Source organism: Kogia breviceps, chromosome 2, assembly GCF_026419965.1.
Source record: "Kogia breviceps isolate mKogBre1 chromosome 2, mKogBre1 haplotype 1, whole genome shotgun sequence".
NCBI lineage: Eukaryota > Metazoa > Chordata > Mammalia > Artiodactyla > Physeteridae > Kogia > Kogia breviceps.
This window is the reverse complement of record NC_081311.1, coordinates 64,036,204-64,062,816: the sequence shown is the minus strand read 5'-3', so window position 1 is coordinate 64,062,816 and position 26,613 is coordinate 64,036,204. Positions and strand designations below refer to the sequence as shown.

The window sequence follows — 26,613 nt, the reverse complement described above, 5'->3', positions numbered from 1 at the left end:
TCTACAAACAATAAATGCTGGCGAGGGTGTGGAGAAAAGGGAACGCTCTTGCACTGTTGGTGGGAATGTAAACTGATACAGCCACTATGGAGAACAGTATGGAGGTCCCTCAAAAAACTAAAACTAGAACTACCATACGACCCAGCAATCCCACTACTGGGCATATACCCTGAGAAAATCATAATTCAAAAAGAGTCATGTACCACAATGTTCATTGAAGCACTATTTACGATAGCCAGGACATGGAAGCAACCTAAGTGTCCATCGACAGATGAATGGATGAAGAAGATGTGGCACATATATACAATGGAATATTACTCAGCCATAAAAAGAAACGAAACTGAGTTATTTGTAGTGAGGTGGATGGACCTAGAGTCTGTCATACAGAGTGAAGTAAGTCAGAAAGAGAAAAACAAATACCATATGCTAACACATATATATGGAATCTAAAAAAAAAAAAGAAAAAAAAATTGTTATGACGAACCTAGGGGCAGGACAGGAATAAAGACACAGACATAGAGAATGGACTTGAGGACACAGGGAGGGGGAAGGGTAAGCTGGGATGAAGTGAGAGAGTGGCATGGACATATATACACTACCAAATGTAAAATAGATAGCTAGTGGGAAGCAGCTGCATTGCACAGGGAGATCAGCTTGGTGCTTTGTGACCACCTAGAGGGGTGGGATAGGGAGGGTGGGAGGGAGGGAGACGCAAGAGGGAGGGGATATAGGGATATATATATACATATAGCTGATTCATTTTGTTATACAGCAGCAACTAACAAAACTTTGTAAAGCTGTTATACTCCAATAAAGATGTTAAAAAAATAGGTAAATATGACAGTAAATATAGTGCAGGGAAGACAAAACAAGTTATTTAATCCTAGCTAGATACTGTGGGTGCTGTAGGCTGCAAACCTGAGGCTTGCCCTGGTTGTTCAAAAGCAGTTTGGCAAGTGTTTGAGAGGCGTAAAGACAAACTGACGCCAAAGCTGAGATTTGCTCCTTGATGAGATTGGAAAGATCAGAAGGGAAATGAGCAATGAAAACTTCTCAGTCTCTGAGTCAATATGAATATGACCTTGAACCCCTTACAGTGATCTCTTGTCCCACACTTGGGGGCCCTCTCATTTTTAGAGGGTGACCTCGGGGCTCGGAGGGGGTGTGTCTCAAGGTCACTGAGCAGAGCTTGCACTAGCCCCCACATCTCCTCATTCCCAGTTCAGTGAGAAATGAGCTCACCCAGAGGCTCTTGGAGACTCCTCTTCCCACCACGTGGGTGAATCACTCTGACACATGTGCCCTTAGCCCACTGGGGACACACCTCTAATTATAGCACCAACCACAGGGTATCCTAGAGATCCGTTTACATGACTGTTTTTCCTCACTGGACTGTGGGCTCCTGGAGGTCAGGGGTGTAGCTCATTCGTATCCTCTTCCAAATGCTGGTCTTGGAGCTGGGCACACAGTAGGTGCTCAGGGAAGGCTTGTTGCATTGGGGTAGTTGAGTCCCAACCTGCATCTTAGAAGGAAGGATTGGAGATATGGGTACCTGGATCAGAGGCTGAATTGGGCATATAGCCAGCAGTGGTCAGGTTTGCTGATGCCTTGAATTTGCAAAGTGGGCTTTACTGGTCATGGAGACACTGGCTCTCTAAAAAGCACCTGTGGTCTTGACAATGACGTAGGGTTTTCAATTGGGTAATGGTGTCAGGGCTGAGGGGTGTTGATGATTGAGAAGGAAGTGGGTGTGGATAGGTGATGAAGGTTATAAATGCCAGAGACAATATTAACTCTTCTTGCCCTCTCCAAGGATGGGCCCCATTATCATAGTTTGATCTGTGATGCTTTATTTTTCCCTAAAGTTTAATGGCTAAGAGTGTGGACTCTGTACCAAGCTATCTGGGTTCAAATCCCAACTCTGACACTTATAGGTTGAGTGACATAGGCACTAACTTCCATCTGCCTCAGTTGTCTTATCTGTAAAGTGGGTGACACCAGAACCTACCTGAGAGTTGCTGAGACCATTAAATGGATTAATTATAGGAAGAGCTTAGAGCAGTGCCTAGCACATGATAAACACTACACCAGCTACTTAAGGATTAGCTGTTCTTTCCCAACCTTCCTCTCTATTCTTCTTGGTACTCACTGAGAATTAGAAGGGCCCTTGAAGGAACCTCTAGTGTGACCTTTTTGTTTTACTGAGGAGAAAACAGGCCTGGAGAGAGGAAGCAAGTATCTGAGACCCCACAGCAAGTTAGTGACAGACCCAGACCAGGACCCGGTTACCCGACTTCAGTTTCTTCATGGGGTCACTGTGACCTTTACCAGCCATTGTACCCCCAGCCCCTACCCCATGGTAGTCCGTCCACATGTCAGGGCTCAAGGTGTAGGTGGAGGACAGCATTTCTGGAAGGAGCCAAATACCTGGCCTCTCACTTAAGCACAGAAGGAATTTCCTTTTTTTTTTTTTTTTTTTTTTTTTGCTGCATTGGGTCTTCGTTGCTATGCATGGGCTTTCTTTAGTTGTGGAGAGCAGAGGCTACTCTTCGTTGCGGTGCACGGGCTTCTCATTGCGGTGGCTTCTGTTGTTGTGGAGCATGGGCTCTAGGTGCACGGGCTTCAGTAGTAGCAGCACGTGGGCTCAGGAGTTGCGGCGCGTGGGCTCTAGGGTGCATGGGCTTCAGTAGTTGGGGCTCATGAGCTCCAGAGCACAGGCTCAGTAGTTGTGGCACACGGGCTTAGTTGCTCCGTGGCATGTGGGATCTTCCTGGACCAGTGATCGAACCCTTGTCCCCAGCATTGGCAGGTGGATTTTTTTTTTTTTTTGCGGTACGCGGGCCTCTCATTGTTGTGACCTTTCTCGTTGCGGAGCATAGGCTCTGGATGCGCAGGCTCAGCAGCCATGGCTCACGGGCCCAGCTGCTCCGCAGCATGTGGGATCTTCCTGGACCGGGGCACGAACCTGAGTCCCCTGCATCGGCAGGCGGACTCTCAACCACTGCGCCACCAGGGAAGCCCCGGCAGGTGGATTCTTAACCACTGCGCCACCAGGGAAGTCCATAGCAGGAATTTCTAAGTTTTGAAAAGAGCTTTGTTTGTGTGAAAATAATATGTGCACATAGTTAAAAAAGAATTCCAAGCAATTCAGGTAAGTACACAGATGAAAATAAAAGTCACCTTCGATTCTACCACTGAGAGAGAACCATTGTTGGAGTTACTACCCATTTGGACATCTCCTTGTACATATATGTACATATTTAACTTTTGTTTATTGTGTTTGATTGATCGGGCAGGTCTATTTCCCTCTTGTTCTAGGCAAGCATTTCAAAGAGAAAATAGTGAAACTCAAGCAGGAAGTGAGGCAGCCTTCATACTGGAGAAGCGGTTACCATGCCTCATGGGCTGTCAGAGATGATCTGGGGCTGGGCTCAGGCCTCAGGCCCAGAGAGGTCCTCCCTTCCCCCAGCTTGGCCATGGGACCTTTAAAATCCAGAGAATCAGGAAGGCAGTCCCGGAAGGGATTTGGAGAATCTTCTAATGAACTCATTTTCCATATGAGCAAGTAAAGCCCCGAGAAAGTTTCTTTGTGCTTAATCGAGGCTTCTGTGCATGAACCTGCCCCCTCCTGTAAGAGGGGGTTGCTTTAAGTTGTAGGAGTGGGTTGGCACCTTGCTGCCTTTGATTGTTCGTTTCTGAGCAGGAGTAACTACCTGCCCTTCTCCTTTCCCCTGCCGGGTGCGTCTTCCCTCTCTGTGACTCACAATGCCAACCTGGGGTGGGGCGTAGAGTCAACCAGATTAGGGACTGATAATGCAATTTCCATACCAGTTGGCTCCATATACAGGGCAAAGATGTCTTCTGGGTAAGCCTGGACACAGGGGATTGAGAAGGTAAACCTTTCCCAGAGAGCACCTCTGGATGTGAGTGGGTTGGAATCAACATCTTCGTGGAAGGCAGGAGATTCCAGTCTTGACCTGCCATTCCCTCCAGGGTGGGGACAGTTTGCTTATTCAGTCAACAAAATAGTTATTTAATGCCTACTGTGTATACCAGGCACTGTGATAGTTACCAGGAAACAACTATGAATGAGACAGATTAGTCCAAGCCCTGGAAGACAGACAAACCAGTAAATAAACGTAGTTGTGATAGGTGCTAAGGAGGAAATTAGGGAGAAGGTGGGAAGAGATGGGAGTTTCTACTTTAAATGGGGTGGTCAAAGAAGGCCTTTATGAGGAGGTCAAAGACTGAGAAGGACCCAGCCACAAAAAAGGCCTGTAGAGAGCATCTCAGATGGAGGGAGCAGTAAGTGCACAGGCCCGAGGTAGGCAAGTATGGCTGCAGCAGATGAGGAAGCCTAAGGGCCAAATTGTGGGTGGAGAGACTCTGGTCATGTGAGGAGTTTGGGGTCTGAGTGGCCCAGAGGGGAGGTTTCATTGTCAGGACCTGATGGCAGTGCCATTTGGAGACATGGATCAAGTGCTGGTTCTGCTGTGACGCTGGGTGAAGGACCAACTCTCTGATTCTCCTGGACGCTTCATCTGCGGATACCCCGGAGGGCTGTGGGGAGGGGCCTGCAAGATGAGAGATGTGGAAGCACCCAGCACACTGTAGGCCCGCTGTCCATCGGGGGACAGAGTCTTATCTGGGGAGCCTTCTAGAGCTCAGGGGGAGCTGGGACATAAGATGTGATGAGAAGTTCTGGAATTTGTCTTATCACAGGAAGCTGCTTTCTGCTGGGGATTCTCTGCCTGCTTAGAGCGGATGGCTGTGGCCTTGCCCTTGGGCGGAGAAGCCTGACCCCTTGGGAGTGCGTTCAGCCTCTTCTGGGGCTTGAGTTCTTCCCACCTTTTAGTTCCTAGGCTTTAGTGGTGTACCAGCAGAGGCTGTGTGCCACACAATGGGCACATGGGTCTAGGGAGGCCAAACTAGAAGTATCCTCAATGCTCTGAGAGCACCTGGAGAAGGAGGGATGGGAGAAGCACTTCTGGGAGGCCAGGGACAGGGTCTGCCCTTGCCAGGGAATGTCAGACAGGTGTACTGTTCAGCTCCAGGCTGGGCCTTCCCACCTGGGCCTGTGGGAGGGGAGCCAGAGAAGACTAAGAGGTCAGCCCACGAGGGAGATGGAAGGTGAAATCAGGCAGCAGCAGCCAATCGGGGGCAGCGTGTGGTTTCCTGCGGGGCTGCCTGGCCGTGACTGCAGAGGAGCCCTGGGGAGGACTTCCAGGAGGTAGGAGCCGGGCTTGAAGGTCATGGAGGCCAGGCTGAGAGGAGTGGAGATAAGCTTTGGGAGAGGAGGGGGGTGGTCACTGCAGAATGGGATATTTGTTGGGCCTGGTTGTTGAGGTCAGAAACGCCCTTTGAGAGGACCAGTCCCAGAGGCCCAGCTCTACCAGGCAGCAAGTTAGGAGAACGAGCACTTCTTGGTTGATGGGTGAGGAGCAGGTCTGATGCCTGGAGAAGCATCGCTGGGCGGAGCCCGGTGGCAGCTGTTGGGTGTTGGTGAGAAGGGCTGGAGGGTGGGAGGAGCCTCTACTTTGCACTTGCATACCATACATCGCTTCACTTCTCTGGGTCCTCAGAACAACCCTGTGAACTGGGCACTTTCCCCTTTCACAGCTGAGGAGACTGAGGCCTAGAGCGGGGGGACCTGACTTGCACAACCCACCATTTGCATCCATCCCTGAGACCAGGGCTGTTTCACTGTGAAAGCGGTGCTTGTTGTGCTTTGTTTAATTCTTTCCAGAGTAGACTTTCGCACCAGTGGAGGCGTTTGCATCTTGGCCTACAGGGAAGTAAATATTTGCCTAGAGGGTAGAAGGAAAACAGCCTTGGCCTGGTCATTCTCAGAGCCCTCCCCCTTCCTGCTGGAGAGCCCCTTCCAGGATGCAGCGTGTGGCCTTGGACAAGTCACAAGGCTCCTTGTGCTGTTTCCCGTCCCTACCAGAGGACGGGCTGTGCTGGGTGCAGTGTGGGGGGCCACAGAGGTGCTTGGGGTCACTGGGCCCAGAGATGGGTGCAGCCCCCAGCCCACTCCATCACAGATCGGGGCCAAGTCGCCCGGCTGGGGTGGAGTGGGGTGCTGGCTTACGAGGCTGGCACCGCATTCAGAGACTGGGTCACTTCCTGAGGTCAAAAGACGGGACCTTCTTGGCCTTGGACCTCTGAGGCCTCCCATCTTGAGGATTTCACAAAGTGCACGTGTCCAAGCCCCATCTTCAGAGCTGACTGCATGGGTCTAGGGTGGGGCCCAGGCACCTATAATTTTTAAACTTCCCCGGGTGAGTCTAACGTGCAGCTGGAGTAGAAACTGCAGATCATGGTGGTGTCTGTGAGGGAATTCTGATGGGAGTGGCCCTGTTTCCAAGCTGACTTTCTCTCTACCTGAATCCTGACTGCCTTGCTGAACCTTTTCCCAACCTCGCTGACAATCTGGACAGCCTCCGTGGGCTGGGAAGTCACTGTGCACATTTGGGAGAGATTCACCGTGAGGGAGCCGTTCTGGAAGGGGAGGGTGCGCTAGCCAGGGGTGGAGGAGTGGGGGTGTTGGGTGGCGTATTGGCGGGGCTAGTCTAGGCTGGCGGAGGTGCGTGGAGACCACCAGCCTGGGTATGGGGGTGACCGTGTGGGAGGCTGGGCTTCTTCCGGGGACCCAGATGTATCCAGGTTGGGGGATGTCCATGGTTCTAGAATTTTGTTTTCCTTTTGGTTATCTTTATAACATCCTTTAATCTGCTCTAAAGGCAACACGTCTCTGTAGTTAACTTTGTAACTTGAAGACGTTTCTATAGAACCAGACTTGAGTTTCTTGAGTCAGGGATTCACACACTTAGGGGGTGAGCTGTGATAATTTCCCCCGCCTGAAATTATGTCTCCAGTTTGAGAACTGCTGATGTGTAGGCATCATGTTGGAAAGCTGGTTGTGATCTATTGAGTGTCAGCGACCCGCAGTTCTGACTCTGTAGGAGAGGTACAGCAGGTGGTGGGGAAGCAGAGTTCCAGGTAGGTGTGATGACCTTGCTTGGGGTCATAGTGATGAGCTAGTGGCCAGTTCGTGGAAGGATGGGGACTCGACTTCTGACTCTGACCAGTGAGCTCTGTAGTGGGTTGGATGGTGGCCCCCTGCCCCCCACACAAAAAGATGTGTTCATGTCCCAGAACCTGTGAATGTGGCCTTATTTGGAAAAAACGTCTTTGCAGATATAATTAGGTTCAGAATCCTGAGATGAAATCATCCTGGATCTCCTGAGCGTGCCTTAAGTTGAATGACAAGCGTTCTTGTAAGAGAAAGGCAGAGAGAGCTTTGAGACAGAAGAGAAGACACAAACACACCTAGGGGAGAGCCCTGTGAACGCAAAGGCAGACGAACCAAGGAATGCCTGGAGCCACCAGAAGCTGGAAGAGGCGAGGAAGGATTTTCCCCTAGAGCCTCTGGAAGAAGCATGGCCCAGCGACACCTTGGTTTCAGACTTCTGGCCTCCAGAATTTTGAGAGAATACGTTTCTGTTGTTTTAAGCCATTTGTGGTCATTTGTTGCAGCAACCCAGAAAACCAATGCAAGCCCTTTCTGCCTCACCAGGTTGCCTCGCTAGGAAGGGGTCCAATTGAGCAGGTCCCTGAATATCCCTTTCCTTTCTGTGGGTGCTGAAGAGCTGAAGACCGAGGACAAGGGGTGGGGATGGGGAGAGGAGCCGGGCTGGCAGAGGGTAAGGCCCATAGTCCCACCCCTGCTGGTGGCCCCAGGTTGAGAATCCGCCTGCTGATGCAGGGGTCACGGGTTCGTGCCCCGGTCCGGGAAGATCCCACATGCCGCGGAGCGGCTGGGCCCGTGAGCCATGGCCGCTGAGCCTGCGCGTCCGGAGCCTGTGCTCCGCAACGGGAGAGGCCACAACAGTGAGAGGCCCGCGTATCGCAAAAAAAAAAAAAAAAAAAAAAAAAAAAAGAACTCTCAGGGACTTCCCTGGTGGCACAGTGGTTGAGACTCCGCACTCCCAATGCAGGGGGCTCGGGTTTGATCCCCAGTCGGGGAACTAGATCCCATGTGCATGCTGCAACTAAGAGTTCGCATGCCACAACTAAGGAGACTTCGAGCCACAACAAAGGAGACTTCAAGCCACAACTAAGGAGCCCTCGAGCCACAACTAAGGAGCCCAGCTGCTGCAACTAAGACCCGATGAAACCAAAAATATAAATAAATATTTTAGGGCTTCCCTGGTGGCACAGTGGTTGGGAGTCCACCTGCCGGTGCAGGGGACATGGGTTCGTGCCCCGATCTGGGAGGATCCCACGTGCCACAGAGCGGCTGGGCCCGTGAGCCATGACCGCTGAGCCTGCGCGTCTGGAGCCTGTGCTCCGCGGTGGGAGAGGCCACCGCAGTGAGAGGACCGCGTACCACAAAAAAATAAATAAATAAATACATAAATATTTTTTAAAAGAACTTTCATATGTAACATACAGCAGTGTTATATTTATCATATAATACACTACATCTCTAGCATTAATTTACCTTATAACCAGACTCTTTGTGTTTTTAAAGCTAACAATTAACGAGCCCTTCCTATGTGCTGGACTGAGTTGTCTCCTAGACATTCTCTCCTTAATCCTCCAGCAACCCTCAGAGGCAGTTTTAGGGTTATTGCCCCATTCTACACTGAGGTAAAGAGAGGCTCAGAGAGGTTAGGGAACTTTGCAAATACATGCAAAGCCTTATCCCTTCTCTTCTGGCAGACTTCTCGATGCCTTCCTATCCCAGGTGTTTGTCCTTAAGAGTAGGACGCTTTTAAGGGAGGCGGGCTGTTTGGGGATGGGTTGTTTGTTCATTGGTTCGGTCCTTTAGTCACTCATCTAACATTTCCCAGGCATCCGGGGACCCTCTGGTTCTCCCTGAGGTGCTGCTAGAGGAGCAGGGACCCTGGAGTGGGGACCAGCTTCCTGGGGCCAGGGCCCCAGGGAGGTGGGCTGACTGTCATACTCTGTGGGAAGGGCGGGAGCAGACCTGAAGTGGCACAAGGCACCTGGGCCAGGTCCCCAGCTGCAGGAAGGCTGAAGCTGCAGGAAGGCAGAAATGGAGCCTGCATCACCGTCCTTCAGAAGCAGGTTTTTAATTTTTCTTTTATGAGAGGATATGCCAGGTCATGAGAACTCTTTGTTCCTGATGAGGGAGGGCAGCTTGCAGTGGAGAGAGCACTGACTGTGTGACCTTATGGGAGGGACTGCCTCTCTCTGGGCCTCAGATTCCCATCTGCAAAATAAGGGGGTGGTGCCAGAACAGCATCCATCTCCGTAGTCCTGGTGGTCCACAAGGCGATTTTAGGTGGTTCCTGGGGGAATATTTTAAAATTTAATACGTGTGCATTAGATGTAATGTGTATTAAAGAAAATAACTAATACCTCAGATCTATGATTTCATAGATGTTGATTAGGTTAGGCCAGGACCATATTTATTTTAGTAAGAAAAGTCAGTCAATTTAAAGAAAAATAGTGGCACCTCCTGGTCAGGTGTAGGCACTTTTAACAGTCTTTGTATCTGCTGGCTTTTAAAAAAAGAGTGGGGATTCTCATTATGTGTTACAGCACTTTACCATTTACAAAGGAGTTTCCCCATCTCCCCAGGTCCTTTGAGTGACCATTAGGCAGGTGTTATCATTCCTGTTTAACAGCAGAGGCAGCTGACCCTCAGAGAGGGAAGTGATCTGTCCAAGGTCACACAGCTCCTAAGTGCAGAGGGCCTCAGCTGGCACATGCTCTTTGTCAGTCCCTCCAGCCCAGCCTGAGGGAGCGGTGGGTCACTCGGCCTTACCTCCTCCCACAGCTGGCGCCGGCTGTCATCATATTGTTGGTTTGTCGTATGCATCTTCTCTTGTCCTAATTTCCTTAAAGCAGAGAAGGATGGGATTGAAGGTGACGAGTGACCCTCTCTGTCCCTTACTGCAGGCCTCTAACCCGTGCACAAGGAGGAGCGTGTCCTACAGCTCCCCGGGGTGCTGTTTTCTAGTGAGCTCGCTGGATGATGGATAATAGGTAGGTCCCGTCACAGCTGATATTTAGCCCCAGTTGGCAGTTAGTGAAACATCTGGTGAGGGCATTAATTCTAGGCCAGAGGAGGCTGCCTGCCCTGAGCTTCTGGTGAGCCAGCCCCTGGGTGTGGCCACTGAGACTTCCCAGGCCAAAGGGAGACTCAGACTGTGAACAGATCTCCTCGTAGAAGAAATGGAACTTGGATCTTGCTTGCTGCTTCACCGTTTTTATTGTTAAAAAGTAAAACATAAAAAAGGTTAAAGAATGATGCAGTGAAAACCCATATGCCCACTAACCAGAATCAGTAATTTTAACATTTGGCCATGTCAGAGTAAGCTGCAGTCATCATGACAGTTCACCCCAAATATCCTTAGATGCATCTCCTTAAACAAAATTGTCCTTGGATACAACCACAACACTATATAACAAGTCCATGTTAAAACTTCTCCAGTTATCCTTAAGATATTTCTCATAGTGCATTAAAAAAAAAATCAGGATCCAGAATTACAGTTCATGCATTACAGTGGATCTCATTTTGACAAAAAAGGTCCCAGTGCATCTGAAACATGAGGGGTGACCTCTGAGGCCTTGAATGTTACAGTTTCTGGAGTTCCAGGGAAGACAGTCATGTGTTACTTGCCTGCATTTGTCTGATCCATCAAGACCTACTGGGGTCTTGCCCTCTCGTTGCTTAGGAAAATTCAGAAAGCAGAGAGGGAGAGGCTTGCTGGGCCTGGATATCCATGTGGAGCTGCTGGCCCACCCTGCATGAGCCCTCTTCCCATTGGAAGGAGAACTGCTCAGTGGCCAGAAGCCAGACCCAGGACTCCCTGAGTGCCCACTGTCAGTCACCAACGGCATGTGCTGGGCCCTGTGCTAGGCACTGGGGGGAGATGCTCTAAAGAGCTTCGAGACCTGGGGCCCACCACCCACGGTCTGCTTGGGGACACCCAGCACACCCTGGTGTTATCTGTTCAAAGATGCTCCGTTTGCAGACAACCAGCTTGTTGGAATGTGTGGGGCGGAGCCTCTTTGTTCCTTGGGGAAGGGGGCACGGGAGAGGCCCTTCTTTCACAAGACAGGGAGCACTAAATAAGTAGTGCCTAATCAAGCTGTGATGGGGAAATGAACTTAAATTTTTTTTTTTAAACCCACAGAAAAGTTGAAATAAGAGTTCAAAGAACACTTGCATGCCTTTGAGTTACCAATTGTTAACATCTTATTTTTTAACATCTCTCTCCCTTCCCCTAGCTCTTCTCTCTCAATAAATAAAACACTTGGGGGTTCCCTGGTGGCGCAGTGGTTGAGAGTCTGCCTGCCGATGCAGGGAACGCGGGTTCGTGCCCCGGTCCGGGAAGATCCCACATGCCGCGGAGCGGCTGGGCCCGTGAGCCATGGCCGTTGAGCCCGCGCGTCCAGAGCCTGTGCTCTGCAACGGGAGAGGCCACAGCAGTGAGAGGCCCGCGTCCCACAAAAAAAAAAAAAAAACACTTTTTTTTTTTTTCTGTAGCCATTGTGGCCTCACCCTTACATACCCCAGCATCCAGCTTTCCGAAAAGGGTGTTCCACATGCTGCCATTGTCCATCTGAAAACAAATCACCATTAAATAGAACATCATCTATGCTGTCCATATCCAGATTTCACCAGTTGTTTCCCAAATGTCCTTTGTAGTGGATATTGTATCCAATCAAGGTCCACCCATTGTTTTCACTGTGACATGGCTCTTTCATCTCCTCTAACCTAGACTATCCTCACTACTTTTGATTCCTTTGAAGCCTCCAGGCCTTTGATCTGCAGAACATCAGCGTTCTGGATTTGCTTTATGGTTTCCTAGTAATTAGGTTCAGGCCACACATTTCCTGCATGAATGCTGTGTGGGGAGGCGTGTGAGGGGGTACAGGAGGCCACCTTAGGAGGCACGTGATGCCCGGCCTCCCGGCTGCTGACCATGCCAAGCTTGACCGCCAGCCCTCTCCATTGCAAGCCTGCATTTTCCTATGATAACAAGTACGTAAACCGTGGATGACACTTGGGGCTGTGTGCATATTCTGTTTGGTGAAACAACTTTTGAAAGCAAATCTGAGCATGTGACTCCCTGCTTAAATTATTTCAGTGATTTTCCTAATTTCAACTTCAAAATATATCCAGTCTGCCTGCTTCTTGCTACCTTCACCTGCCCACCCTGATCCAGGCCACTCTCCCCTAGCATCTAGGTTACTGCAGTAGATTCCTGACCATTCCACCTCCATGCCTCCATCCCCCAGTTCTCAGCACAACAGTCAGAGTAACTCATTTAAAAATCAAAGTCATAGGGCTTCCCTGGTAGCGCAGTGGTTGAGAATCCACCTGCTGATGCAGGGGACACGGGTTCGTGCCCTGGTCTGGGAAGATCCCACATGCCGCGGAGCGGCTGGGCCCGTGAGCCATGGCCGCTGAGCCTGCGTGTCTGGAGCCTGTGCTCTGCAACAGGAGAGGCCACAACAGTGAGAGGCCCACGTACCACACACACAAAAAATAAATAAATAAAATAAAATAAAAATAAAAATCATATCAGATCACTCCTCTGCAAACTTATAGTGTCTTCCACTCAGAGCAAAAGTCAGAGTCCCCTCAATAGCTTCAAAGGGTCCACCTGCTCTGCAGCCCACACCCCTGCCCTCTCACCTCTACCCTCCACTCTCACCCCATCAGGCTGTAGCAGCTGTTCCTTGAACACATGGGCACATTCCAAGGTCTTGGAAGCTGCTTGCATGTTTCGGGGGGCCGTGTATCCACGTGGATGCTACAGAGCCACGCCCACCCCTCCCCACTTCAAGTCTTCACTCCAGTGTCACTTTCCCTGGCTGTGTTCTTTAAAATGACAGCCCCCTCTACCAGCCTCCCTGGCCTCCTTTTCTGTTTTTGTCTTCATAGCACTTATAACCAAGACATACTGTATACTTTTCTTATTCATTTGTTTCTCCCCAACCAGGACGTGAGCTCCACCAAAGCTGAGACTTTTGTGTTTGGTTGGTTCACTGCTAGCTGGGCCCCACTCACCACCCCGTAGCCCGCGGGTTCCTTACAGCTGCTCCCAAAGTGTGCTCCAGGGATCCTTGGTGGGGGGACTCTTGTGAGGGGTCTGTGAAGTCAAAACCATTTTCATGATAATACTAGGATACTATTTGCTTTCCTGCTCTCATTCTCTCAGGAGTGCCCAGGGGAGTATTTCAGGGGCATGTGCTGGTGATGTGGCAGCAAATGGAGTGAGGAGCAGCTTCAAGAATCCACCAGTTCTTCTCATCAGCCAGACATTAACATTTGCAAGAGTGTAAAGCCCATGCCACTCTTCCCCCTCAATTTTTAGGGGAAAATTTTTAACAACGAATATTTACGTTAACATGTAAATCTATTATTGTTATTTCTAAATGAGTTAATAAATATTTAAAATATGTCTTAATTTCTTATGTAGTACATAATTGATAGATCTAATCCCCCAAAACAAAAACTCTAGGGTCCTCCAAAGTTTTTAAGAGTGAAAAGGAATCCTGAGACCAAAAACTTGGAGAACCACTGGCTTACACAACCTCTCAGTAAAGAGATGTAGAGTGAATGCATGAACTTTCTGGTTTAACCTGAGAGACCTTCCTTGCCTTAGTGGTCTGGCTTCTGCAAGCTTCCCTGGCCTCCCCCCCTCCCCCATCTGCCTGTCCTTGGCTCTAGCTACGCTGACCTGTTGTCCCCATGGCACCTTCATGGGCATCTGAAACCCCTTGTCCATTTCAGAAATTCTTACTTATCCATTACATGCATCAAATGGACTCAGTTCAAACTCACCTCCTCCAGGAAGCCTTCCTTGCCCATGGTTTAGCATTTCCTATCTCTAGTGCCTCTGCACAATTACCTCTACACCAGTGTTTCCCCAACTCCACTGCATTTGTTGGTGTGCAGGTGTGTCTTACCAGACTGAGCTTCTTGAGGGGCAGGAACTAGGTCTTACCTTTTTATTCCCAGTGCCTGGCACATACTAGGCACTTACTAAATATATGTTGAATCAGTGAGTGTTGCCTTAGAATTCAGAATAGGGAGTCTTTTTCCCTTGATTTATCCTTGGACCAAAGTGCCTCTAAAGGGGAAATGGTTTCTGGCATCTGATTTGAGTCTTGAAGTGTCAGGGTTACAACAGTACTGCATCTTCTTCTTTTTTTTTTTTTTTTTTTTTTTTCGGTATGCGGGCCTCTCACTGTTGTGGCCTTTCCCATTGCGGAGCACAGGCTCCGGACGTGCAAGCTCAGTGACCATGGCTCACGGGCCCAGCCGCTCCGCGGCATGTGGGATCTTCCCAGACCGGGGCACAAACCCGTGTCCCCTGCTTCGGCAGGCGGATTCTCAACCACTGCGCCACCAGGGAAGCCCAACAGTACTGTATCTTTACTGGGAAAGGAGAAGTAACATTTATTGAGCACCTGCTGGGTGCCAGGAATTTTTGCATGGTATCTTGCTTCAGGGGCACTGTGGTTCATTAGACCACTGTGAACCGGCTTGGGCTCTAACCACTTTCCATATGGCTTCTGTGGGGAGAATGTGGTCTGGGAGCTAAGCTAAACTTCCTGTGAACTTTTGGGACTAATGCATTTGCATCATGTATGCAGACTGTGAAATTGTTGAGGTCAGAGATGGTATAGTATATGTGTTGCTGGGTCCTGCCACCTCTCACTGCGTGCAGTGGGTAGTAAATACCCAGAATGAGCTGTTCATTGGGCATAGTTAGTATTGTAAATAGCAGTACCAGTGAGGGCTTCCCATTGGTGATTTCATAGGTGATCACAAGTGGAGAAAAATCTCTATAGCTGAGGTGATCCAGGAAGGCTTTCCAGGGGAGGAGGCTTTGAGCTGAGCTTTTGGGGTTGGTATTATCCTCTTTCAGCTTTGTTATTTCAAAAACAGTTGGTCTCCTTCCCATAGCTGCTGTGGGAGGCTGGGAGGTGTGTGCCTTGATCAGGGTGGAAAGGGCATCTCTGTCCCCTGTAGGACCTTTCTCATGCAGGAGCGTGACTTCTCCTGGCCAGGTGGGAAAGCTGGGGTAGACTCATGGAGAAGGACTCAGTAGAGGAGAGGATTTTGGACCACCCACAGTCTGCTCATGGCCAGGGTTCTAACAAGGGCTGTCTGGGCATGAGTTGCCATGGGCTCCTGGAGCAGTGAATGGATTCTAGGGCTTGTGGCCAAACATCTCCCTTTTGGAGCAGGGAAATTGAGGCCCAGAGAGGGGAAGGGAGACTTACCGAAGGTTACATGGGAGTTAGAGACAGAGCTGGGATTAAAGTTCACGGCTCCCCTCTCATCCTCCCCCCCTGGCCCCCCAGTTCTCCTTCCAATGTGTCACGCTGCCTCCTTTTCCCTTTTGCCCTTTGACCTCTTTGGAGTCTTGAGCCTTTGGAGTGGGGGCAATTTATATTCTTTAAGTGTCATGCCAGGCATTGACACTTGTGGTCTGATTGCCTCCTCTGCCTTCCAGCCTTCATTCAGGGACAAAGGGCTCTGTTCAGATGTGGGATTTTGTGCAAAGAATGAACCAAGGGCCATATATATATATATATAAATTCGATTTATTTTTTTCTTAGCTATAAAACTACATCTAACATTAAAACCAAGAAACACACAACAGTAAGCTCTGTCATTACCAAAATTGTGTGGAGACAGCCCTTAGTTTATATCTGCCCAGCACATCCAGGTGTCCCCTGGGAAAAGGCAGCCCTGGCTGTGGGGCCTCACTGCCTTCTGCACCTGCTGCTGGAATTTCCTTCATCTCCCCCCACACCCCCCATGTCTACTCCCCAAACTCCTGTTCCCTTTTGTGCAGCTCCCTTCTTTATTGTGGCTTCTCTCAGCAACCCGGAGGGTCAGGGAGAGTTGAGATCATGGGGGACTCCACCTTCCTACCCCCTTCCCTGAAATTCTTCTTGCCGCCACTTTGGAAAAAATGGGGGATACCTGGCTCAGTTCCTGGTGGGCAGCTGGGGATTTTGAAAGGCTGCTGGGACCTCAACTGGAGGCTGTCTAGGACAAAGCCCCCTTGTCACCTCTGTGAGCCTGTGTCTGCTTTTAGAGGGTCTGAGGGAAGGGGAGACCTGGGCCATCTTACTCACTCCTACCAGTGGCCTGCAGCTCTGAGCAGGGGAGCCTTAGCCAGCCCGGCTAGAGAAAGAAGGGAGGGGAGACCAGCAGTGGTTTGGCACAGGGTGTACTGCTGAGTGTACCCCAGCAGGGGGCGCCCTACCTGGGCTGAGATCTGGGAAGATAATCACCCAGGCCCCGTGGGAATACAGCCCTGGGAGGTGGGCTGTCACTCTCTCGGTTGAGACACATGGAAGGTGGAGAGAAGGAAAGGGGTCCAGAGACAGAAGGGAAAAGAAAACCAGGGAGAAGAGTGTGTTGGGTGGAGGTGATATGCTCTTAACTCTCCTTTGCCCCTTGGCTGTTTCTGTGGTTTTCAGATTAACCAGATAAGTCATTTTATCCTTAAGCCTCAGAGGGCTCTACTCTGGAATGGCATCACTAGTTTCTTCTTTGGGCTCATAGGCATCTGAAGCAATAGCATTTCTCAGATTCATTCCTCCGACAGATCTATCAGGCCAGTCCCTGTGTTGATGGAGCGACCAGTGGTGTGAAATCAAACTCCTGTGCATCCTCCAAGGCTCAGTTCCAATGGGCCTGCTCTGATTTCCCAGGAGGAAGTGACTGCCAGGCCTCTTGTCTCAGAAGATTTTTACCACTTGTTTGTTACACCACTCCCCATCTGCCTGCCCCTAAACTCTTCCCAAAGAGAGTTCGGGCTCTGTCAGCTCTTACCCACAGTGTTTCATATGTTTGTGCTGGTTTGTGATTAGAAATTCCACTCTGCCCCAGCTGGGTTGAGTAGCTGGGGCTTGCAAAACTTCCAGTTTAGCTCTTTCACAGCCTGGAATGAGCTGTGTGCATGTGGGAGCCTTTTTTTTTTTTTAATTCCAGCTGTAGGAATGTGGACGATCATCTAGTGATAGAGAAAGTGACAAGGCAGACCTCTAAAAAACTTCACAATAAGAGAACAGACAACATGTGGGAGTCTTTTATTTGTTATTTTTATTTTTTAATTTAATTTTTATTTTATTTTGAGAATATAGTTGATTTACATAGTTGTGTTAGTTTCAGGTATATGGCAAAGTGATTCAGCTATACATATATCCATTCTTTTTCAGATTTTTTTCTATTATAGGTTATTAGAGAATATTGAGTAGAGTTCTGTGTACTATACAGTAAGTCCTTGTTGATTATCTATTTTGTATATAGTAATATGTATATGTTAATCCCAAACTCCTAATTTATCGTGTGGGAGTCTTTTAAATCAAATGTTTGTAACTGTTGGTGACAGGAGGGTAGCAAAACAGACTGGTGTGTCCACTTTGCTTCTTAGAGAGATTTGTTTTCCAAAGGCCATGTTTCCCACCCTGGGCCTAGCTGGAGGGGCAGCTTGGGAAAGACTTCCACAAGTCTCTCCCCAGATCTGCCTAAACAGCCACAGAAAAGCTTGAGGGAGGTGGAGAGCACTGTTATTAGAGAGGTCATAATAAAGCTGATGTAAGTAAAGAAGGAATAAATCATGCTTTGGGGCATGATTTTGGGCAGGAAGACCTGATAAAGATGTCAGTTCTCCCCAAAGGAATCTATAGATTCAATGCGGTTCTAGTTAAACCTTAGCAGGTTTTTTTTATGGAACTTGATACAATGATTCTAAAATATCTACACAAGAGTCAAGGTCTAAGAATATCCAGGACACTTCAGAAGAAGACAGGAAGGAGGGATGTGGCCTAGCAGATGCCATGGTGTGTTATAAAACTGTAGTCACTACACTAGGGAGGTTCGTTTGGGGACCGAGTGACCCGTGGGAGAGTCAGTGTGTGACAGCAGAGTCATAGCACATCAGCGAGGACAGGAGGACTGGGTAATATGTGGTGCTTCTTACGTTCCAAACAAAAGCAGACTGTCAGAGGATGTCATGGGCCAAGTGTTTCAGTTAACCAAGTTCTCTGCATTGATGTCCATTTTTTTAAAAAGAAAGAAGTCCAGGGTCAAGGCAGAGTTGACAGCAGAGTATCAGTGACAAAGAGCAGAGGCTGGCTTTTTTGCTGGCAGTAGGAGGCAGTCTCTGCTGTTTCCTCCAGGCTGTCTTTTCTTTGGAGTTAGGAGGAAACCCTTTGCTCAAGCATAGGCTGCCTGGACTTAGTGCAGGGGTCCAGGGCCCCAGAGCTTAGAATACTGCCCTGTAGTCCTAGAGGTGGGTCTGGCACCTTCCCAGGAGACAGAATAGGCCCTATATCAGTTTGGGCTGGGGGCGCTGGATCTAGTGTGTCCTGTTTTCCTTAGGGGCAAGAGGGATGGATTAATAGGAACTGAGCTTTCTTGGGGAAAGTGAGAAAAGAGGTTGCTTTCTCCTGAATGAAGTCAGTGAGTATGAATTGAACTTCCTCTTGCTAGTGGCAGGATGCTTAAGGCAAGTGACTCTTTAATAAGGGTGGTCTGTACTATCAGAAAGGAGCAAGGTGAGAATGGTAAGGGGCAGTGTCCAATGAGAGCTGCTGTGGAGCTGTGCTGTCCAATACGGTGGCCACCAGCCACACGTGATCAAATCTAAACTACTTTCAATGAAGTAAAATTAAAAATTCATCTCCCCAGGCACACAAGCCACATTTCAAGAGCTTAATAGCCACACATGGCTAGTGGCTACCATATTGGACGTTACTGTCATCACAGAACATTCTCTTGGGAGCACTGCTCTGCTGCTGGAACCTTTGTATTTTGCAGAGACATTTCAGACCAGTTATCTCCCAGATCTAAGTGAAAGGCCCATCTGGTAGCCTTAGTGGCAGGCCAGACAGGTTTTGCCCACACATCCTGGCTCTGTCTCTCGTAAGTTCTGTGACACTTAGCCTCACTGAGACTGGTCTGTAAAATGTGATTGGCTGTTTCTTAGGTGTGCAAGGATGTGTGATGGTCAAGGGAGATCATGCTGCTATCGTACTTTGCAGGATGCTGGCACAGCATAATCACTCTGTACAAGGCAGCAGGCTTTACTATTTTACAGGTGAAAGGTGAGAGTGAAAGAGGCGAAGTGACATGGCCAAGGGCACCGAACTAATAAATGAAGGTCCAGAATGCCAACTGCTGTCTCTTATCCTGCCTCTACTGCTCCTTCCATCCCTAATCTGTGCATGAGAGAAGCTGATACAGAGTGTGCCGAGGAGGAGGTGGCTGTCTGCAGGGTGGGCTCTGCCTAGGGCCAGGCAGGATCGTCCTGGGGCAGAAGAGCTGATGGATGTGAAGTCCAGGGTTTCTTGGCTGGATTCAGGGGACCTGCTAGCCCCATCTTATTTAAAATCTCTCTCAGGCCTTGGAGTTTAGCTACTCCCCACATCCTTTCAAGCTCAAAACTCAGAAAAGTGCTTTGTTTGGGTCACACAGAACCCTGGAGCCTTGAGTGACCCATGAGATGGTTTCAGAGTGAAGCAGTTCTTGGGGCCTTCCAGGAAACACTGGCTCCTCCAGGAAGCCCACCTTGATTTTCTGATGTTTCCTTTCTCCCCCTCAGTTTTGTTCAAATTCCCAGAGCCTTCCCCATGGGAGGGATTGCAGCATGCTTCCTGTAGACCTGAGGTTCTTCCTCTTTTTTCGTGACAGGAACATTTCAGTTAAAGGCTAATGAAAGTAAAGATTGACTTTTTTCTCCATCCCCAGTTCAAAGACCCCTGAATTCCATCCATCAGGCCATAGAGATCATTTCTAGCCTCTTAATCTCCCCTCCTCCAGACTTAGCCCATTGTTTAGTCTTGGGACCCCTTGTGACCCCCAGGGTCTGGAACACAGTAGGTGCCTGGCATGTGCCTTTGTGGGTAAAAATAGGCCTTGCAGGTCCCCCCGAAGTGCAGACCTGCCCCAGCTTGGGGTAAGCCAGCTGGGACCAGATGCTTCCTGAAGGGGAGGGGATGACGCAGGTGCTGGAATGCCTCACACGGCCTCCTGCTTCCCAGCAGCTGCGTGAAGCTGGGCCTCAGCCTGCAGAGGTAGAAGCCGGTTCCAGGCTGCGGGGCTCAGAGGGGACCTTTGGGCCTGGTTCACAATGGGCGACAGGGGTCCCATGCAGCCTGTTGAAGATGCCATGTGGCTTGCAAAGTCTGGGACTCTGGTCCTGGCCCATAGACTACCAGCAGCATGTTCTTTGCCTCTTTGGCCCCAAATGGGCATGGCTGTGTGCCCCTCATCCCCAGGCATGTTTAGCTGAAGCTGTCCTGCTTGACAAATGGGCCATTTACTTCCTGCACTAGAGCTGGAGCGGCCAGCCCCCGAAGAGAGACTATAATTAGCAGAGAAGAGCGGATGAGATTGCACGCTAGCATCAACAGTTAATTTTATACTCACATGGAAACATAAACTAATGTCCTCGGAGATGTAAATATCATTTGGAAATCTTGAAGTGCCTGGGAAGGGTATGCCGGCCTCTCCCCGTGCCTACTGCCCCTGGGACCCTTGAATGAGGAGCCCAGATCAGCGTGTGCTGTGTTCGAAGCTGCCTTGGGGACTGCTTGCTGGCTGCTGGGAGGGCTGGACCAGGAGACACGAACCTGTGATAGCTCAGTACACAGTGGTGCGGGAGTCCCGAGGTTTGGGTCTGTGTTTGCCACAGTAGCTTTCCTATGGCTTTAGTGGTCTGGAAATGTTGCAAGGCTGACTAGCAAGGAAAATGTGATCTTTTGTAACAGGAGGGAGATCAGACCAAAGGAAGTTTTGTTTCCTCCCGGCAAGGCTGTTCTGGAGTGTCCCCGGAGCTTATAAAAATAGAAGAAGCCACTGACTGCCTTTACAAAGAGGGCTGGGGTCAGTTCTGCTCAGAATGGAGGCCAATGACAGCTCTGGTGTTTGGGAGATGGTTTACGGTACTTTAATCCAAAAGCATAGCCTCAAGCGGGGAGGAGGGAGGGGGACAGTCTAGGGCACTGAGAAGATGTCAGGGCCTGTGTCCATCCTGCCCAAGAAGAGCTTTTTTTTTTTTTTTTTTCTACAACAGGAAACATAGAACTCTCAAAAGTATATGGAATCAATGCTGAAAATATTAAGATGTTATCTTGTTGGTTCAGTGACAACCTGAGAATCGTAATTTCCACCAAGATAGAGGGTGAAGCCCCATCTCTGTTGCCCTCATGGCCTTGCATATTGGCTGCACTCCTGCCTGGGCTCTGAAAATGTCACCTCCTTGTGGGGTTCTTCTTTAACCGTCATCCCCAGCTCCGGGGTGGAAGGATGTCTGAGCTCTGTGTCTGGTGCAGGGTTAGGGTTGAGTGAGTGCTTTCTTATAATTGCACTAGTTCGGAAGGGGAGGATTTGGCTCTCTAAAGCTGCTTGCCCTTGTTCTCAGAGGACCCGCAGGGCTTAGGCCAGCCTTGAGCAATGATTTCACCATGTTCTGGGTTTTGGAGCATGAACTGACCAAATAACTCTGGTTAATCTTTCTCTATCAAAGGTAGATTTTATTTCCTGTGGTCCCCATTTTCCTATAGAGGGCTCTGTGTGTGTGTCTGTGTGTGTGTGTCTGTGTGTGTGTGTGTGTATCCTGTCTTATAAATTTAAAAATTTACCCAACTGGGTAATTTGGATGACATCATTTCACTCACGGTTTTCCTGATATGGCCAACTTGTTAATAAGTGGCTCACGGCCAAGTTTGTCAATGCCTTTCGCACCTGTTGTCCCATGTGTGTTGGGAAGGCATTCCTTTTAGACCAGGGGGGTGGGTCTCAGTAGTCCCAGATTATCCTTTCAAACTAAGGGTAATGGAATTTAGCTGTGAAATACAGCAGAACCCTGGACCCAAGGGAGTTGGCTTCCCAGTAATCCTCTGTTACCCAGTGTTTCTAAGTAAGGTTGGTCTGTTTGACTTTCGGCATCCCCGCCCCTTGTCAAAGCTTAGGAGAAGCAGGCACTTCCCTTTACCCAGGACAGTCTTGGTGCTCTTTAGAAGGCAGTCAAGGGGATCTACTTTGAGGGCACATTGTAGCCAATTTAAGGCAGGGGTAGACCAGGAGTAACTCGAGGAGTTCCGGATGTTGACTCTAGGGTAGCTGTGCTCATGGCACATCTGGCCCACATCTTGGCTGTATTATCCCTCATTTCCTTTACTCAGGCCTTTGCTGACAGCACCATGGCTTCCAGCTCCTCTCCCACACTGCCTCCTGCTCTGTGAAGTCCAGTATATCTGCTCTCGGGAATGTGTGGCCTGGAAAGTCAGAATCCTTGGACGGGAAGGAGGCTGGGTAGACAGCGGCAGACTCAAACCCAAGGGGATCTATTGGGAAGCCTGGCTTGCATCCATTTGACAGACATTGATTGTAAATGCCTGTTGTACTTCCTAAATGTCAGGACTGTTCTGGGTGCTGGCGATGCCCGAAATGGTTGAAAATCCCTCCTAGCATGGAGCTTATGTTCTTGTGGGGAAGACAAGCAATTAAAAAATAAAACAAAAAATGTAGTATGTTAAATACTTGCAATTACAAAGGAAAAACATAAAACAGGAAAATGGGATCAGGAGTTTCAAGGAGAGGGATTTTCTACATTTAAACAAGATGACCCCAAAGGCCTCACTGAGCAGGTAACAATTGAGCAAAGACAGGAAGGAGGTGAGGGAGGGAGCCATAGAGCCATATGGAGATCAGGAGGAAGAGCATTCCAGGCGGTGGGAACAGCCTGTGCAAAGGCCCTGGGGTGGCACACTTCGTATGTTTGACCAGCGGTGAGGAGCCCCATGCAGTTAAAGCAGAGTGAGGAAGTGGGGGGAGTGAGAAGTGAGCTCAGACAGGCTGTGTAGGCTGTGATTAGGGTTGTGGCTTTTGCTCTTGGCGCACAGAGTACCAGCCTGCCCTGATTAGGTTTCGCCTGTCACTCTGGTGTGGAGAACGGGCTGAAGGGGGCCAGTTAGAACACTATTGCGGATCCCAGTGCAATGTGGCAGTGCAGCCACAGACTCATCTGAGGGTTCGGGGTGATGTCAGCTGATAAGTCTCCCTGAAGATTTAGTATGAGAGTTTTCAGGCTGAGAGCAAAAAAGCGGTCCCCCAAGGGCTTTTTTTTGCCTGTTTTTTTCTGATGGGTTGTTACAGTGGTCACCTTTCCACCGTTAGGAAAGTTGATTATGAAGAATTCCCCGGAAAAGCCCTCCTGCTCCAACTTTCGGCCTTCCCAATAGTCTTTCTGAAGATAAATTCCATGTTTATGGTGCTGAGTGAAATGCTCATCTCCCTGAGCAGTTCTGAAATTTCCCTTGGTGACCTACCTGTGTAATACGCATCCCAGGGGCCCCAGGCTTTCAGACTTACAGTGTTTCCAGTTTCCTTATCTCACAAAAGCCTTGCAAAAACTTGGGGGGCGAGCAGGGCAGAAATGATAAACTTCAGCCATTTTTCAGATGAGAACACAGACTCATGTGGTCCGATGCCTATCCGACATCCAGGGTTAGCAAGTGGAACAGCTGGGAGTCGAACCCAGGTTCTCTGACCCTCTAGCCAGTGGCATTTTCCCTGACTCACCAGTACCTTCTAAAGCAGCATTTCCAAATAGGGTCTGTATTAGTTTGCTAGGGCTGCCATAACAAAGTGCCCCAGACTGGGTGGCTTAAACAACAGAGATTTGTTGTCTTGCAGTTCTGGAGGCCAGAAGTCCAAGATGAAGGTGTGGGCAGAGTTGGTTTTCTCTGAGGCCTCTCTCTTTGGGTTTGCAGATGGCTGTCTTCTCCCTGTGTCTTCACATGGTCTTGTCTCTGTGTGTGTCTGTATCCTAATCTCCTCTTCTTCTAAGGACAACATTTGTATTGGATTAAGGCCTAGTCGTAAGACCTCATTTTAACTTAATTACCTCTTTAAAGCCTCAATCTCCAAGTACAGTCCCATTCTGAGGTCCTGGGGGTTAGGGCTTCAGCATGTGAATTTGGGGGGACACAGTTCAGCCCATAACAGGTTCCCTCGCATCCAGGCACATGAGGTGAGCCCCTCTAATTGCAGACACCACAGCCCTCAGACGAGCCCTTTGCAGGAAAATCACGTGACTGCCAGTCCTTCTCCTCTCTCATTCCTCGCTTTCTTGCTGCAGCTGATCGGGGGCCTGGTCCTGTCAGTGGGGATCTATGCGGAGGTCGAGAGGCAGAAATACAAAACCCTGGAAAGTGCCTTTCTGGCCCCGGCCATCATCCTCATCCTCCTGGGGGTTGTCATGTTCATCGTGTCCTTCATCGGCGTGCTGGCTTCCCTTCGCGACAACCTGTGCCTTCTCCAAGCGGTGAGTCCCTCCCACGCCCCCCTCAGCCGCTGGTGGTGGTGGGGTCCTTGGCGTCCCCAGAAGAGCTGGGGAGAGCACCCCGGGGCCCTTGGGCATCCCAGTTATTCAGTCCTTGCCTCAAACCAGCTCTTTTAGAGGGTTTCCTGGGTCAGCCTGTCTGTGCACGTTGGCCCGAGAGCGCCCAGCCTCCTCCACTTCTGCGTAGAAAGGCTGATTTGAATACTGTTCTTCTTACTTAAACCCTGTGTTGGTCTGGACTGTCTGTGGGAGGTGGGAGAAAGCACACTCAAATGACAGCAAGCAAAACCAAGGAAAGTTGGTGGTGGTGAGTCAGTAGCTCATGGAACCAGCAAGCCCGTACTGGGTCCGGGGGTATAGACGGTGCCCTCAGGCTCTGTCTCTTGCCACCTCCCAGCTGGACGCCTGATGCTGTTCTCAGGCTCTCTTTGCAGTGGTGGCCCGCAGCTTCAGGCCAACAGTCCTTATGGTTCTTGATTCCAGGGAATCTTTCCTGGTAACTCTGGCCAAGGTCCTAGGACTCTGATGGGCCTGCTTGGCCAAGTGCCTGCCCTGGGGTCAGGGGCGGGGGTCCACCCCCCTACGCCCCTTACTGGCAGGAGATGGATGGCTCCCCAGAGTGGGGGGTGCCGGGTAGGAGGATCTGTTTTCTCTGCATCCACGTGTGTGTTTGACCTCATTGTCCCTCTCACACGGGAAGCCCCTAAAAGCCCCTATGAGGATAGTGTTGGTGCTGCCTGAGCCTGGAAGTTATTGACATCAGTTTGGACAATGCCTGTTTCTGTGATAAAGGGGGGTGTATCCTCTAAGCCTCAGGCATCCCCTCACCCACCCTGGGGGTCTGGAAGGCCACTGTGGGGAGCCTCTGCAGGCAGAGCTGGAAATGCTGAGCAGCCTGCCCATCACGCCAGGCCTGTCCCCTCTGGGTCAGCCAGAGCGACGACCAGCTCTGCTTGTGGTGGGAGGTGGGTGGAGGGGATTGTGCTTCTCCACCTAGACCCTGCTGAGGACCCCTGGGACAAACCTTGATAACAGTCTGGCTGGGACAGCTGAGTCACTCTTCCTGACCACTAGCTCCAGCGACAGGCTTTCCCGGGAATGTCCTCCTGTGTCCTCACAGGAGGAAGGGGCGAAAGACCCAGGAGCTGCTAAGAGCTCCGACAGAGATGATTCTCCTTATTGCGCTTGACCTCGGAGCAGATGGCACTTCCCCTTCCCCTCTAGGTGAATCTCTGAGTTTTGTTTTCCAGTTTATGTACATCCTTGGGATTTGCCTCATAATCGAGCTCATTGGTGGCGTGGTGGCCTTGATCTTCCGGAACCAGGTGGGCCTCTGGCGCATTTATCAGCCATGTGTATGCTAGTCACCCACCGTGTGCATGCCCAGGGCCGCAAACTGGGGGTGCAGCAGAGAGCTGGGCAGGTAATCCCTCGTGGAACATCCATTGGGCTGGGGCGACGGGAACTGAACAGGTAAACCGGAGAACAAGAAAACAAAACAGGCTGATAGCAGAGTGCCTGGGGTGGAGGCGGGGAGGATGATGCTGAAAAGGAGCCGACCAGCTAAGGCTCAGAGGGAACTGAGGTCCAGGCAGAAGGGAGCTTGGCGGGTTTGTGCACAGTGTGGAGGCCGCTTGGCTGAAACAGGTGAGTGATGGGGAGGGGGTAGAAGGTGAAGTTGGAAGGGCTGGCCAGGGCAGATCAGGTAGGGCCTTGGATTTTTGTTTTAAAGGCATTAGGAAGCCTTTGGAGAGTCTTTTGCCGGGAAGTGATGTGATCTGATTCACATTTTACTTGCTGCTGAATGGAGAGTGGACAGTAGGGAGACCAGCTGGGTGGGCCTTAACCACAGGCATGTCTACACCCTTGGAATCCAGGGGTCTTCTTCCTGTTTTATGATGGAAGGGGAGATTCCCATCATATTGATGGAGTCATTGAGGCACAGAGAGGTTAAGAAGCCCTCCTAAGAGCGTACAGGAAGGTGGAGGCAGCTCAGGGATGCTTTCCAATCTTTTCTTCAGTTCTTTTTTCCTCCCCTGCCCTAGCTTTATGGGGAATAATTGACAAATAAAACTGTGATATATTTAAACTGTACAGTGTGATGATTTGATATATATATACACTGTGAAAGGATTACCACAATCAAGTTAATTAATACACCCATCACCTCAAATAGTTAGCTTTTTATTTTTATTTTTTATTTTTGGTGAGAATACTTAAGATCTGTTCCCTTAGCGAATTTCAA

The 26,613-nt window shown here is 49.8% G+C and overlaps 2 protein-coding genes across 5 annotated transcripts in view; one reads left to right on the top strand and one right to left on the bottom strand.

Moving 5' to 3' along the window:
- Positions 1 to 26,613, bottom strand: part of TYSND1 (trypsin like peroxisomal matrix peptidase 1) — a 1,185,869-nt gene that overhangs the window by 637,817 nt on the left and 521,439 nt on the right. The window lies entirely within an intron of this gene.
- Positions 1 to 26,613, top strand: part of TSPAN15 (tetraspanin 15) — a 49,033-nt gene that overhangs the window by 4,300 nt on the left and 18,120 nt on the right. For 3 of the 4 annotated variants that reach the window (XM_059052706.2, XM_067025473.1, XM_059052708.2), the window contains exons 2-3: positions 24,165 to 24,350; positions 25,619 to 25,693. In XM_059052706.2, coding sequence (XP_058908689.1) covers positions 24,165 to 24,350; positions 25,619 to 25,693 — 261 coding nt within the window. The remainder of the gene's footprint in view (positions 1 to 24,164; positions 24,351 to 25,618; positions 25,694 to 26,613) is intronic. The other variant, XM_067025472.1, reaches the window with a different exon arrangement.